General features: G+C 56.6%; 1 protein-coding gene across 1 annotated transcript in view; it reads right to left on the bottom strand.

Annotated features, from left to right (window-relative positions):
* CAMK2A (calcium/calmodulin dependent protein kinase II alpha) overlaps positions 1–13,978 on the bottom strand; it is a 36,026-nt gene that overhangs the window by 14,198 nt on the left and 7,850 nt on the right. The window contains exons 3-12 of the mRNA XM_065643890.1: positions 11,700–11,759; positions 7,780–7,834; positions 7,386–7,451; positions 5,844–5,916; positions 5,066–5,168; positions 4,403–4,486; positions 3,670–3,764; positions 3,128–3,250; positions 2,267–2,350; positions 999–1,041 (exon numbers count right to left, since the gene is read on the bottom strand). Of these exons, the coding sequence (XP_065499962.1) occupies positions 999–1,041; positions 2,267–2,350; positions 3,128–3,250; positions 3,670–3,764; positions 4,403–4,486; positions 5,066–5,168; positions 5,844–5,916; positions 7,386–7,451; positions 7,780–7,834; positions 11,700–11,759 (786 nt within the window). The remainder of the gene's footprint in view (positions 1–998; positions 1,042–2,266; positions 2,351–3,127; positions 3,251–3,669; positions 3,765–4,402; positions 4,487–5,065; positions 5,169–5,843; positions 5,917–7,385; positions 7,452–7,779; positions 7,835–11,699; positions 11,760–13,978) is intronic.

Below are 13,978 nucleotides of genomic sequence, written 5' to 3'. Positions count from 1 at the left end.
CCAGCGAGCCCCTGGGCTGTGCGTGGGACGAGCAGCACTACGATAGATGCTTTTGAATTTCCTGCTCTTTCATGCTTCATGTCCGCTGTGTCAGCCGGCGCAGGGCCTGTCACCAGATCCCTCCAGCTGCTGGACTCCTCCAGCCCCCCCCACTGCCCACAAGTGCTAAATATGTCAGCACGATCCCCCCACGACAAATGTAGATACCAACCCTGGCCGTGGCCCTCTCCCCCAGCACCTGGCCAGGCCATCATCCCTCCATCTCCCCCCTGCCCACCTGCTACACCTGACTCCTGGGGCACCATAGCAAAGCACCCCGGAACAGCCATCTAACACCAAACAGATTCCACCAGCCCCCTCAGCCGGCGCGCTGGGCTTGGCTGGTTTTTCTCACCTCTGCCAAGGCCACCCCGAGCACTGGGGAGGGCTGGAGATGACAGCGAGCAGATGAGCCCTGCAGTCACCCGGCTCCTCTTTGGTGCTGTGCCTGGGAACCACCAGAACCCACTGATCCCTGCCTGTGAAATCCCAGCTGTGGGGAGGGCAAGGCGGGAGGGACCCAAGGGACCCCATTGCCATCTGCCTGCAGTGGCACCCAGTGACCTTTCTGACACTTTCCTGGTGCAGAGGATGCTCTCCCAGAGCCACAAATGTCTCCAGGAGTCAACAGAACTGGCCTCCTTGAGCCCCGGCCACCCCCAGCACCCACATCCCCACCCTGGCATGATCCAGACGGGTGGGCGCATACAAACCCCAAAAACCTAAACCTCTGAGAACCACTGCACCTCAGCCAGACACCTTTTCTCTTGCATCCTAAGCCAGCAGCCAGGTGACCTGTCCCAGACCACCACCCAACACCACACAGCCCCAGAGGCACCAGACTGCAAAATCAGAACCCCCATGAGACCTGGGGGTGAAGCTGACTCTCCAGGGACCCTACGGGTTTGTCCTGGGCACCCTGCAAGACAAGAAGGCAAAGTCCCAGAGACAGCACCTACCGGAGAAGTTCCTGGTGGCTAGCATGGTGGTGAGGATGGCTCCCTGAAAGACACAGAAGGCAGAAGGAAAGGGCATGCTGGGCCCTGGCCCCCCCGCACCCCCACCTCTTCCCCCAGCCCTTGGAGAGGAAAGCTCTGCTTATCACCTGTCCCCCGGCCACCTTGCTGGAAGGAAACTGGCCCACGGGGTGATATTCTCCTCCTGACATCAAAAGCAGACCTTGGTACCCGACCCCGTATCCCCAAAGCCAGGGCATTGGGTTGCATTCTCTGAAATTGCCTTCCCTCCAAGATTAAAGGGATATTAAATACGCCCAGGATGCATTTTGGTCTTGTTGGGCGCTGCCCTAGATGTAGCACGACTCCGCTGACCGGGCCTGGCAGCTGGCGGCGAGGGGAGCCACCGGGAGCGGAACCGGATTTAATTGCAATTAAAGCTGTTCCAGCTAAGAGCAGCAGGGCAGAGATTTTTCATGGGAGCCACACAAAGATCGCCAGCGCAAAATAATGTTCATAAAAATGCTTCCCCTTTTCCAGCTGACTCTACTAACTAGTTGCTCCGCGTATAATGAGATTAGTTTGGACTAATTGCCTACAGTAATGGATTAGTATTTTGAAGTGTATGCCTGAACTAATTTGATTACTTGTCTAGCTGAAAAGTAATAATAGTTTATAGCCAGTTTCTTTTCTTGATAATGTTATTAGTAGCCTGCAGCTGTACCGCTCTGTGGCACATTGCGTTCAGGCCTGGAGCGCTGATGGCTCTGATGGTGGTACAGATCAGAGCTGCCCCATTCTGTGCCACCAGCTCTGGAGGAGACATTGCAATTCCCAGAGCCCGCTCCCAGGCTGCTGGTGTGGGTGAGCCAGAGCATTTTGCCCGTCTATGGGTCACTTTGTTCTTTGGCTGCAAAGTGGTTTGGTCATCAGGCAAAGGGGTCTCTCTCTGCCTCTCAGATCCATGTCCTGCTCCAAAGAGGAGCTTTCTTGACACTGACTGCAGTGGGGAAGTCCTCACTCCAGTGCCCAGCAGCTGTGTGACTCAGTGCTTCCCTTCACGGCATTCCTCGAAGCACTTGGGAACCCCAGCCAGATGCAGCCACCATCCTGCTCAGTCTCTTCTCACTCCTTCACAACAGGGGTCCCCAACTGCCCATCACCCCCATACTGACCCAGAGATACCACCCTGTCCTTTCCCACTCAGGGAACAAACCCCTCGGTGACCCGATCATGCATCTTGCAGCCAGCTTGAAGAGTATGAGAGTTACCTTCAGCTTCCTCCGGGCATTGAACTTCTTCAGACAGTCCACCGTCTCCTGTCTGTGCATGCATGATGCCACGGTGGCACGGTGCTGGGAGGAGAGAGACCCAGCTCAGAGCTGGCGCCGAGGGGGAAGGGGCTCCCCCAGCCCCCCCTCTCACACACACACCCCCATGTGCCATCTCCCGCAGCCAGGACATGGGCCAGAGCTGCCTGCAGCAGCAGCAGCAGACAAAATTTTAATAGGCAGCAAGAGATCACAGCTCTGGAGTCAGCAGGATCTGCTCTGATGGTGGTGGGGTTGCAGGGAGAACTGGCTGCTCCTTGAGTTAACCCCTCAACTGACTGGCCACATTTAGCATGTGCTCAGGGTTTGCAGATGGTGTGGGGTCCCAGGGTTAAGCCTGTGGACTCCTCCTGCCTTTAGGAGCTGATTCAGAGTGAAAATTGGCAGTTGGAGCAGTGGGGTGCAGCAAGGGGTGGGGGGGGATTGCTGCTGGGGTGTATGGATGGATAAACACAAGCCAGCTCCCACCTACCCCAAGGAAAGGTCCCCCCCGTGCAGTGTGACAGCAAGAAACCAGCCTGTCCTGACCAGAGCTGGGAATGTGTGTCCCTCCCACCACCAGCTCCCCCAGGACATGCTGTTTGCATTCACACTCCGGGCTTCTCTCTGCTGTAAAGCCTTGGGGAAAAGGCTGCTCTGAGAGCACTGGAAGGAAGCATGTCAGGAACCATCTTCCCGGGCTGGAGAAAAGAGCCACACGGCATGTCTGATAACACCTGCTCCCCAGTGAGATGTTCCCCTCCCATGAATCCCCACATCTCTAGACCTTCAACCCCAACAAGTGAGTGCCACCAAACTCACTGATATCCAGGGATGCTTCAGAGCCTCCGCTGCTGTGATGCGCTTGGACGGGTTTATGGTCAACATCTTGTTGATGAGATCTTTTGCTTCAGGAGTGACCGTGTCCCACTCAGGGGAGGGGAACTGCAAAAGCAAAGAGACCAGGGTGAGAGATGGCAGGAAGTGAGGGAAGGAGCAGAAGTCTCTTTGCACTTGGGCTGCTTCTCCTGAAACCCTTTGCTCCTGTCCATGGGACAGGTTGGAGAGACAGTAGCAACTTGAAAGAGTTTCCAGATAGAAAACTGGAAAGCAAGCATGGAGGAAGAAAGGTGGAAGGTCCAGGCCAAGACCTATCTGTCCTGCAAAGTAGACCTGAAATGTGCCATTGTGTGCACCTGGGCATGACAGCTTGGCCAGCCCCCTGTGACCAGAGCATAGGAAAGAAACTTGCTCCCGTCTGCCTGAATTTGTCCTGGTTACACTTCTGGAGCAGCAGCCTACAAGACAGGGATGGTAGGAGAGGGGGAGACTGTGAAAGGGGGAAACAAGACAAACCCACTCACATCATAAGCCCCAGCCTTGATCTGCTGGTAGAGTCGGTGCTGGTCTTCATCCCAAAAGGGTGGGTACCCAACCAGCAGGATATAGAGGATCACGCCTGCTCGGGAGAGAAGACATGGGATTGGCAAGAAAGTTCATTGCTGGAGGTATGAGCAGAACGAACCTGGGGACTGGCCCAACTCAAGCAGAGAAATTGAGAAATTAGGGGAAATGGAGAATTTGCTCCCTGCTTAAAAAGCAGAAGACTCGCTGGTGGGTCCAGCTCCAGGCTGACATGCTCAGCAGCTGGAGAGATATGTGGCCGATCCAGACACGTGGGTCTGGCCGCCAACATGCACAGCCTCACGCTGGGTGTCCCAGCAGGGCTGGATGATGCCTCCTCTCCATCACAGGTGGAAGAAGGCTCCCCTATGGCTGCAGCTATGTGGAGCCATCACCTGAATCCAAGGGCACCACAGGGGACAAGGGCCAGCATCTCCCCTCTCTGGGGGGTTTGGGTGCATAGCAAGGAGGCTGATCCTTCAAAGAAGGGTGCCACTGGACTGGGAAAGAGAGTGCTTCTCTGTGGACAGCACAGGGTACTGTGCCACCTCCCTCTCAGGTAAACCCTCCTCCCTGACCTCTCCCAGACATGTCGAGCGACTGCGATTCAGAACACGCTGGATGAACAGCCCACCACATCCCACGTGGACCAGCCCAAGCTGTACCCGGCATTTTAGCCCCGCTCAGACTTACCGCAAGCCCACAGGTCCACAGCTTTGCCATAGGGATCCTTCCGGAGCACCTCGGGGGAGAGGTATCCTGGGGTGCCAGCGAAACCTGGGACAGACAGCCCGTCACACAGTGCCAGCAGGCAGCCCCCATCCAGCACAGCTCACCAGCATCGCCTGGTGCTGGCCAGGCACCGCAAGAGCCGAGAGCCCTGGTCCTGGCACACAGTGACCCAGTGGGATGGGCACCCTCCCCCCAGAAACCTCTGCGACCCTCAAGAGCAGAGCAAACTGCGGCTTTCTGCCAGCGGCCAGCAAGAGCAGCCAAATCCCAGGATGGTGCAGAGGGCTGGGGTGCTCTGCCATGCACCTCCAGCACACGGAAGAGGCTTTCCTCCCCTGGGTTTGCGCCTGCCACCAGCTTGTCCAGCTCACCAGGCCATCCTGGTGACTCATCCACTCCTGTGGAGCTGTTTGCCTGTGCCCTGGATCAATACCAGGCTGTTTCCAGGGGCACAGCTGGAGCCATCAACATCCTCCTCCTCTGTGCCTCCCAGGCTGGTGCTGCTCGGGTGCTCCCACAACCCATGGTTCAGGTCCTGGGAATATATGTCCCTCCTGGAGCACCCCTGACCAAACACGCCAAGTAGGGCTGGAGGATGCCTCACTTTGGGCCAGTCCTACTCACCAAACCATGCTTGCTGGTCCCCCTCCACCTCGATGGCAAGGCCAAAGTCAGCCAGCTTGACGGCAGCACCCTTCAGCTTGGATGCCAGCAACAGGTTCTCGGGCTGCAAGAGGAGATGGGGGTTGGAGAGAGACAAAAGCTCCCCCTGCGCTCTGCTGTTGTGGGGGAGCTTCCCAGCACAGCACTTAGGAAGGTCAGGGCTCTGGATGTGCTCCCTGACTGGTTTATCCTGCTGCGTGTCATGATGTCTATGGATCCTTAGAGGATCATGAACTACAATGCATGGAAGGTGTTGGTCTCTTCTCCCAAGAAACAAGGGATAACACAAGAGGAAACGGCCTCAAGTTGCACCAGGGAGGTTTAGATTGGATATTGGGAAAAAATTCTTCACGGAAAGGGTTGTCAGGCTTCAGAACAGGCTGCCCAGGGCAGTGGTGGAGTCGCCATCCCTGGAGGGGTTTAAAAGACACAGACATGAGGTTCTTAGGGACGTGGTTTAGTGCCAGTGTTAGGTTACCAGTTGGACTCTATGATCTTGAGGGTCTCTTCCAACCAAAATGATTCTATGATTCTACAAGAACCTCCCTACACCCCCTCCCTAGTGTTGTTTCACCCCGGAGCTGATCTTTGCTCTGGGGCTTTCCAGGAGCTCCTACACATCACTCCTCCCTGCTGTGTTTCAGCTGCCCTGGAGGACCCTGGGCATCACTCCACAGGGTTTTGCATCACAAATGGAGCCCCCATGTCTTCCTATAGGCCCTTCCCCTGCAGCTCCTACCTTCAGATCCCGGTGGACCACCCCCATCTGGTGGCAATGCAGGACGGCCTCCAGGATCTGCTGGATGCAGTGGCTGCAGGAGAGAGGAGAAAGCTCACACAAGTGTCTGGCGAGGCAGAGTTTCCTTCTGCTCAGCTGCATTGCACCCACCCTGCCCCTATCCCCATTGTGCTTCCCACCAGCAGCCCTGCAACACGCCTCAGCATCCTGCTCCACCAAAAGCCATCCACACATGGAGGGCAGTTGTAGCCCAGCAAGACCCCAGCAGAGCTGTTGGATACCCAGCCACAGTGAGCAGGAGCACTGGGGCTATGGTGGAGCCCATGGGGTCCCCACAGAAGCAACACCGGGGAGCTGGGGAGTGGTGGTGGAGATGCAATGCCAGCCCAGATGTGGTCTGCAAACCCAGGCAGAGCAGATGTGCTCCTCAGACATAGAGCCAACCTTCACTTCAGCCCCATGTCCCCAGCTCCTCTAACACAGATGCCTCTTGCTGTGTCTGTTCGCTTTATATCTAGTTCATTAAACCCCAGCTCTGCTGCATGCGTGAGAGAGGAAGGAAAAAGACTGAGGCGATGATCACTTCTGCTCCAAAACAGCTGTGTGCAAGGCAGAAGGTCTTTATTTACATGTATTTTATTTTATTTGTATGACACTAATAAGTGGATGGGTTGTAAGTGGATTCAGTGCAGGCAGCCCATTAAATGAGACTGCCTTCTGCCTAGAAATAAGGGATATTTCCATGCAGACAGAGGTAGTGTGGAGCTTACCATCCCCTTGGATATTTGTGTGGGCTATGCCTCACTCAGAAGGGCAAAGCCAAGAGGCACAGTGATATCTGGAGACTGGAGCAGACTAGATCTTTGCCCCTCAACAATATGAGCTGTAAGGACCAAAGGGGTGGCTGAAATGGTACCCAGCCCCCTGCCTCTGCTGCAGGGGACCCGGAAAGTGCCAGCAGGAGCCTGGGAGGGAGCAGAGCTCCAGCATATCCTCCCACCCAGCCCATCCTGACTGCTCCTCCTTAGTGCTTTCAAGTGGTAAATACCACAGAAACACTTGAAAATTACTGAAATGCAGCTGCAAGGGGAAAAGGTGAGAACTGCTGGGCGTCTGTGCTATCATGCTCCGGCCTAGGCTTCCCCCCAGGGACACCTGCTGTCCCCCACCCAGGGACCCCCACTGTCCCCTCTCCTTTGCAGGGAGGTCAGGAGCCAGCTGTGCCACCAGCCCGGGGAAAGAGGATGCTGCGAGCGGTGGCCGGCAGCTGCGGGATTGCAGGGGAGGACTGGCCCTGCCGTAACACACACACTTCTTGGCACAGGAGCTGAATGAGTTAAAGAGAGCTTTTTTTTTTTTTTTTTTTGGCACTACACATCTGGTTTATGAGTATGTACTCTGGAGTGGTTGTAAGACACCTCCCAGCATGGAAGGAGCTTATGCTGCAGAAAGCCAGACATGCAGGACCCTGGGAGGGAGCAGCTCTTGGGAGAAGGGGACAACTGCTGTCCCCTCTGTGGCCCAGTGCATGTCCCTGCTCACCTGGCATCTGCTTCGCTGTAGTATTCCCTGGCCACAATGTCCTCAAACAGCTCCCCGCCGGTGACCCTGCAAGAAAATGGGGACAGTCACACTCGGTCATCTCAGCGTGGCACGCAAGGGAGCTGGATTGATTTACAGCATGCTCAGTCCTGGCAAACCCCCTTGGAATGCTGCTGCACCATGCATGGGGGGAGTGTTGGGGGTACAGGGCAGGGGCCTGCCCTCTGCCTGGCTTGGGGACACAAGCTTGGTTTAAACCCTGCCCAAGAAAGGCTTGCGAGAGGTGGAGGGTGGGAGAAAGCTCAGGGGGGGCTGCAAGGGTGCAGGGTGCGTTGCCCTGGCTGGAAGCGTGCAGCTGGTGGTGGGCTCAGAGATACATTTAACCATTACTCACAGGTCAAATATCAGGTAGTGGTGGCCCTCTTCGGAGATGCTGTCGTGGAGCCTCACTGCAGCAGAGACAAAAGGGTTACAGGGTACACCAGGATCCCACCCCACTCCCCGGGAACGCCTCTGCTCCCCTTTGGGCACAGGCAGGAGCTGGGGAAGGGCAGAGTGGGGCTATTCCTCCTCCCCCCTCCTCTTGCTATGGCTGTTGGCTGACGGGGGGGGACCCCACTCGACAGGGGACCCCAGCTGTGGCCCCAGGCTTGGACAGCAGTGCAAGGCTCAAAGGTCATGTCCAAATCAGGGACTGCCCAGGGCTGGTGCCTGGCCGAGGTCCCGGGCAGCTGCTGGGCTATCTTGGGTGCCAGACAGGCTGCGGGTGCCCCCAGCCCAGCCCTCGCCCCATCGGGAGAGGTGCCCAGGCACAGGGATTGCTCAGCCAGGACGCTGAGCTGCCAGCCCTGGCACCCATGGGACGTTTTTATTTTCTGCTCATGACCTTCATTTTCTCCTTGTGAGGTCTCAGGTTGGGGATATCCAGGAATCACCGCGGGATGAGTTTCCTTCGGAGGAACCGCTTTCCCTGTCTCCTCCCGCAGGGCTGGTATCTCACCCCACGTATCACGCCAGGGGCACCCTCTCCCCTCAGGCTTGTCTCGCCAGGTACAGCCGGGTGCGAACCTGCCACCCTGCAGCTGGGCTCTGGTTATTCAGGCATAGATCCCTGCTCATGGCTTAGCAGGCAGATGTGCAGCCAGGTGACAGGCACAGAAGCAGGTAGGATATATAAGTAAAGACTGGTCCAGCATCCCCTGGCCCACGCATCACATTCTGCTCTGATTTCCTTGAGGCTGTACATATTTAACCTTTCGTATCTGCTCACCTGGTTTCAGCCTAATACAACTTTCAACATCTTTGAGATCTTTGGAAACCAGAGAAGAAAAGAAGACATTCAAGTGAATGATGTAGTGGGAATTTTTGTTCCTAGTCCATTTTACCGCAGCTAAATCAGATGAACCCTGTATAGAAACATTCTCCAGACTTGAGTCTGAGCCGGGGGAGATAATAAGCCTCAGTGTTGAGTGCAGATTCTGTGCTGCGTTGCTTTTATCTCCCAGGCCAGCAAATACCACTTAATTGGTCCTACCCCTCCCTCCAAGCTTGGTGGGCAGATCCAGCCGCTGCTGAGGACATGCTGCCAGCAGCATCACGTCACCCTGGCCAGGCCAAGTGGCAGAGGAGGGTTAGGGAGGCGGACAGCATCTTTCCTCTTGGTCTCTCCCGTGGTCTTTTCTATTGACATCATTTTCTCATCTTATTCCCAGGTTATCTTTCCCAACTGCTGGTCACCATAGGCATCCCCTGCACTCCAACACAGCTATCTGGTCCCTGTTTTTCTCTGACACATTATCCCAGCTTTTCTGCCTTCATCTGCTGGAAGAAACACATTACCTCCTGTTTTATCTCACCCAAGAGGGACTTGGGGTATTGTGCCTGGAATCCTGCAGGAGCCCAAGTGCTCAAAGGGGGATTAGGTGAGTTTGGTGTGGACAGGGCTAGCGTAACTATAGGCAGATGGTCCAGATACATCCCCTGCTTGGGGGAAGTCCCATTGCCCGTGGCTGCCAGGAGCTGAGAAGGTATAAGAAGGAGCAGATACTCTAAATATAGCCTGGTCCTGCAAGTATCTGTTGCTGACCATAGTCAGAAAGAGCTGCGACAGCCAAACCACTTCAGCTCAGCGCCCAGAGCCAAGGCAGGAGCAGGACACAGCTTCGGGACTGAGGGTACCTGGAGTTAAAACTCCAGGGCTAAGTGTAGCCAAAGTTTCCTCGATAAAGCAAGACTTCCCTGCAAGGACATGCAGCTTTGGGAAATGGCAACTCTCCCTAATCCACCACCCGGTGCCCTGGATGTGCTGTGGGGTCCTCGGGACCCAGACCTGCCCTCGACAAGTTTTTTTTTGTGCAAAGCACAGGTTGGTTTCTCCAAGCTCCTCGCTGCAGCACATCATTCCCCCGGGGAGACAGAGGGACCCCACCTCGCTGCACAGAAAAAGTGAGGAGCCAGAAAACCCCCTCGGCACCAGGGAGAGATGGAGGGGGATTTTGTGCCTTGTCTTGTCTTGCCCATGCCAGCGGTGGCTCCTCTTCCTCTCGTTAGGGCTGGTCTGCAGCAGCACAGCTCTTCCAGCTCCTGGCTGGGTAATTAGCTGCCTTGTGCTGCACGCAAGGGGAGCTGCGAGCCCAAGTTTCCAGGCAGCAGGAGCAGTGGGGGGTGAGGGTGCGGAGTCGGGGCGGGAGGGGGGAGGAGGGGGTAGAAAAGAGCCTTCTGGGTATAAATAGCAAATTGGGCTCGTTAGGATCTCATGCTGTTAACCCCTTCCAGCCCTGCGCAGCAGGGTTGCTCCGAGCCTGCCATCTCTGCAGGTCCCAGCCAAACAGTGTGCTGTGGTGCAGGGATGGGGAAAAGGTGCAGGGGGGCTGAACCACAGGACAAGGTGTTTCTGTCCCCGGAGACCCCGCCAGCCCCACAGGCAGGTGATGAAGAGCAAGGGGAGGGAAACAGTGGTAAGGAAAAGCTGGGGCCAGGCTGGGAGCCCGGGGGGCTCTGTCTGCATGGCCCAGCTACCGTTCTGCAAGTCCTTCTGGGGTGGATTCCTGAGTTTTTAGCATTTCTTGCAATTCGTGCACTTTACAGCATATTTCCTTCAGGTGTCAGGAATCCCCACGTGTATTTTAGTGCAGAGGAAAGGCCCTGGCTGCTGCTCTGACCCAGGGAGGCAGCTCCTGTGTGGGGCAGAAGCGGGGAAAGGATGACAGACTGATGCTGTGGGGTCCGGTGCCCCAGCAATGCAGGGGAGACCTGCCACGCTGCCGTGTGCCTGAGGCAGATGGAAGCCGACAGGCTTTTTCCAAACTAAATTATTTACATGTCTGGTCCCGGCGGCCCTGGGTCTGGCACCCTGGATCTGCTTGCAGCAGTTCCTGGGGAGGGACGGATCCAGGACACTGGGAGCAGTGAGGAGGGCAGGGAGGACCTCAGCCGAAGGGGAAACCTGGCTGTGGGATGCGAGCGCTACAGAGCTCCTGTCCTACCCCCAAATGCTTTCCCAAAAGCTGCAGGATCCCACCAGGGTTGACACATCCCAGGGTGCCACAGAGGGGAGAGGGGGTTCATCCCCAGACCAATGGCCTGAGGCACTGCCAGACCACCCCCAGGGACCCACAGCCCACACCAGCATCACTCTCAAGGCTGGGGTTTGGGATTTTTTTTTTTTTTTAATGCAGTTTTTTTCCTTCCCTTCTCTCTTTCTCCTTCTGGCCTATTTTTGTCTTTTGCAGGGGCTCAGGAGTTTTCCTGAAACAGCTTTTCCGAAGGAGGCTACTCTCAGATGGACGCTCGGTGGGAAAGTCTTCGCTTCCCCCCGCCATCGCTCCTCCTACACGCCCCGTGCTGCTGCTGCTGCTCTGAGCTGCAGCCGCTTTTTGGAGCATGCAGAGGAATACAGCACCCGAGCGGGGGGAGAGGAGTAAAAATAGTGCCTTGCAGCCTACTGGGGCCCTTCTTCTCCCCGGGGGAGCTATAGCCAAGTGGGTTAGGTAGGACCGACTTCATCCCCCTGTGCTCAGTGGGGGCCTTTCTTCCCATGACCCTGGCTGAGGATGCTGCCTCTCATGAGGATGAGGAAGGACGGTGTTGGGTGGGATGTTGCCAAGTTCCTTCTTCATCCCCGGGATAGTAGCTGGTGTGCAAGGAAAGGTCAAACAGCCTGTGCTGCCCTGGGCAGGGCTCAGTCATTGATGGGGACACCCCAGCGCTGGCAGGGGCACAGGGGGACAGGCGGGCAGTGGAGCTGGGCATGGAGCACTGGCAGATTTGCCCAGCTCCTCGCCTGGCCCACAGAGGGGAGCGGAGCACGCTTACCGATGTTGGGGTGCTTCAGGAGGCGGCAGATCCGAGCTTCTCGTTCCAGCTTCTGGTGATCTGAAAGAGGCAATGGCCCTAAATTAGGGTTTGGGGAAGGGAATAAACTGCTCTGTTGGAGGAGCCGCCAACACGGGAAACCTTGCGGGGATAAAGCAGTTAACAAGGACCAAACTCATCCTTTTTTTTTTTTTTCTGCTAAAGAATAACAGGTCTGGGGACACGTTCAGCATCAGGGTCTGAGGGATGGTATCCCAGGACCGATGCAGCCCCCAGACAAGCCCCCAGGCATTGATGCCATGGACAGTGCTGAGCTTTGGATAATCCCTCACCCTCCTCTCTCTTTCCTCTTTGCTGAACCCCTGATCACCTCCCAAATACCCTGGGGCTGCCTGGGTTATCACTGCCAGCAACGCCTGCTCAGTTTTCTCTTGTTCAGCCAAGCACAGGCAGACAGCAAGGACATTTCTGGCCCTGCGTGGCACAATTTGAACAGTCGAAGATGGTGCCGGCCAGCGAGAGGTGTCAAGCTGAAATGGGGCTATCTGCTTCGCCCTCCTTCTCCATCCCCAGCCATTTCACATCAAGTCTTTGATCTCCTACATCACAAAACCCTGGCTCTGAAAATTTGCTTCACTGTCTCCAAAGAGGCAGCACGGGTCCCTCTCCCTGGCTTTTGCCAGGCTCAGGGATGTGAGAAAACAGAACTCTGGGCAAAGCGAGTTGAGCCAAAAAAGCCTCCACTCTGGGCGAGCTCGGAATTAATTTTCAAATAATTTTGTTTCTTTTTCCCTGTCTCTGTGCTTTTCCCCTCCTTATACCTGACCCAGCCACCCTGCACGGAGGTTCCGTGTCTGGAGGCATTCCGTGCTAGCAGAAACCTGGCAGCCGGGAGAAGAGAAGATATAATTAGGGATGCTCGTCTCTCAGCGCTATCGCTGTTACCTTGCAGGTTCACACCCCAGAGTCTCGCTCTGCATCGAACTCAACCTGGGTGTCTCCGACCGCTGAGATGTGAAAACAACGCAGCCCCCTCCCTGCAGGGGCTGGAGGCTTCCCCAGGGCTCAGCATCCCCCATCCAGCGACCGTGGGGCTGGGCACCAGTGAGTCGCCCCAGGACTCGGGCTGAGTTTTGCAGCCTGTGCTGAGATCCGTGAGCTGAAGGCTGGGACAGCCTCGGTGGTCTCTTTCAGCTCCCCACAGTGTTTCCCCGACGGGGCGGCAATCTCCCCAGGGTAGGATGGGGTGGCAGGGGGAGGTTGGAGTTGAGGCTGTTGCTTTTTGGAACCAAAGCCCATTGTGGAGTGGAGGAGAGAGACAGGATGAAGGGACAGTGTGACCAGTGGGGCAAGCACTTCTCTGGGGAATGAGAAAGCTGCTTTCTGCCTCCTGTTCTGCTCCTGCCCGACAGTGATCTCAGATGAGTCACTGTCACTCTCTGCCTCAGTTTCCCCATCTGCAGCCTGGAGGCTGGGTCCAAATGCCTCATGGGGAAGCCCAGCATTGCTGGTGTCCAGTAAAGCTCACAGGAAAGGGAGGTGAATGTGACCCCCGAGTATGGAGGTCTGCACACTGCTGCCCCATCTCTTCCCTACCACGAGCCCCCCAGCTTGGATCCGGCTCCCCAGCTGAGCTGTGGCGGCAGCAGCAGAGCCATGCAGCCCCCCCCGCTGCTGCCCCCCACTTTGTACCTTTGCAATCTGTCACCACCAAAATACCTGCGAAGGCAAAGCCCAGCACAGGCAGCTCAGTGAGGAACAGTGGGAGGCTGGTGGGGTTCGATAAGCCAGGGAGGGGGTGGGAGAGCAGCGAAAACCAGGCAAAATGGGAAACGGCTCAGGGAGTTGAAAGGGTGGCAGAGAAGGGGTCCCTCCAAAGGGGAAGGGGACAGCACTGGAGACCCAGTAGCACCCAGCAGGGGCTGGGAAAGGTGTTCATCCCTATGGGGTGAGGGCTGGGGACCCCTGCCCAGGGACCCTCGGAGACTCCCCAGTAGCGATGCCCCAGCAGGGCAAACCCCACTGCATCCCGCTGGCCATCGAAGGGCAAAGCTGTGCGGGTGCAGAGGAGCTGCTGTGCCTGTGAGTTTGCAGTTCCTGGGGACACAGCCCCGGGTCACCCCAGCTTTTCCTCTCGGCACACTTTGGAATGCGAGCACCAGGTAGGAAAGGTCCCGGGGAGCGTGGCCATCACTCCCCCCAGTGACATGGGCTCAGCAAGGGGAAGAGCTGCCTGAAATGAGCCTCTCACTGGCCATGGAGTGAAAGCAGCGAGTGCG

This window comes from Caloenas nicobarica, chromosome 13 (assembly GCF_036013445.1).
Source record: "Caloenas nicobarica isolate bCalNic1 chromosome 13, bCalNic1.hap1, whole genome shotgun sequence".
In the NCBI taxonomy this organism is placed as follows: Eukaryota; Metazoa; Chordata; class Aves; order Columbiformes; family Columbidae; genus Caloenas; species Caloenas nicobarica.
Note: the sequence above shows the minus strand (reverse complement) of the source record. Positions and strands in the feature narration are given on the sequence as shown.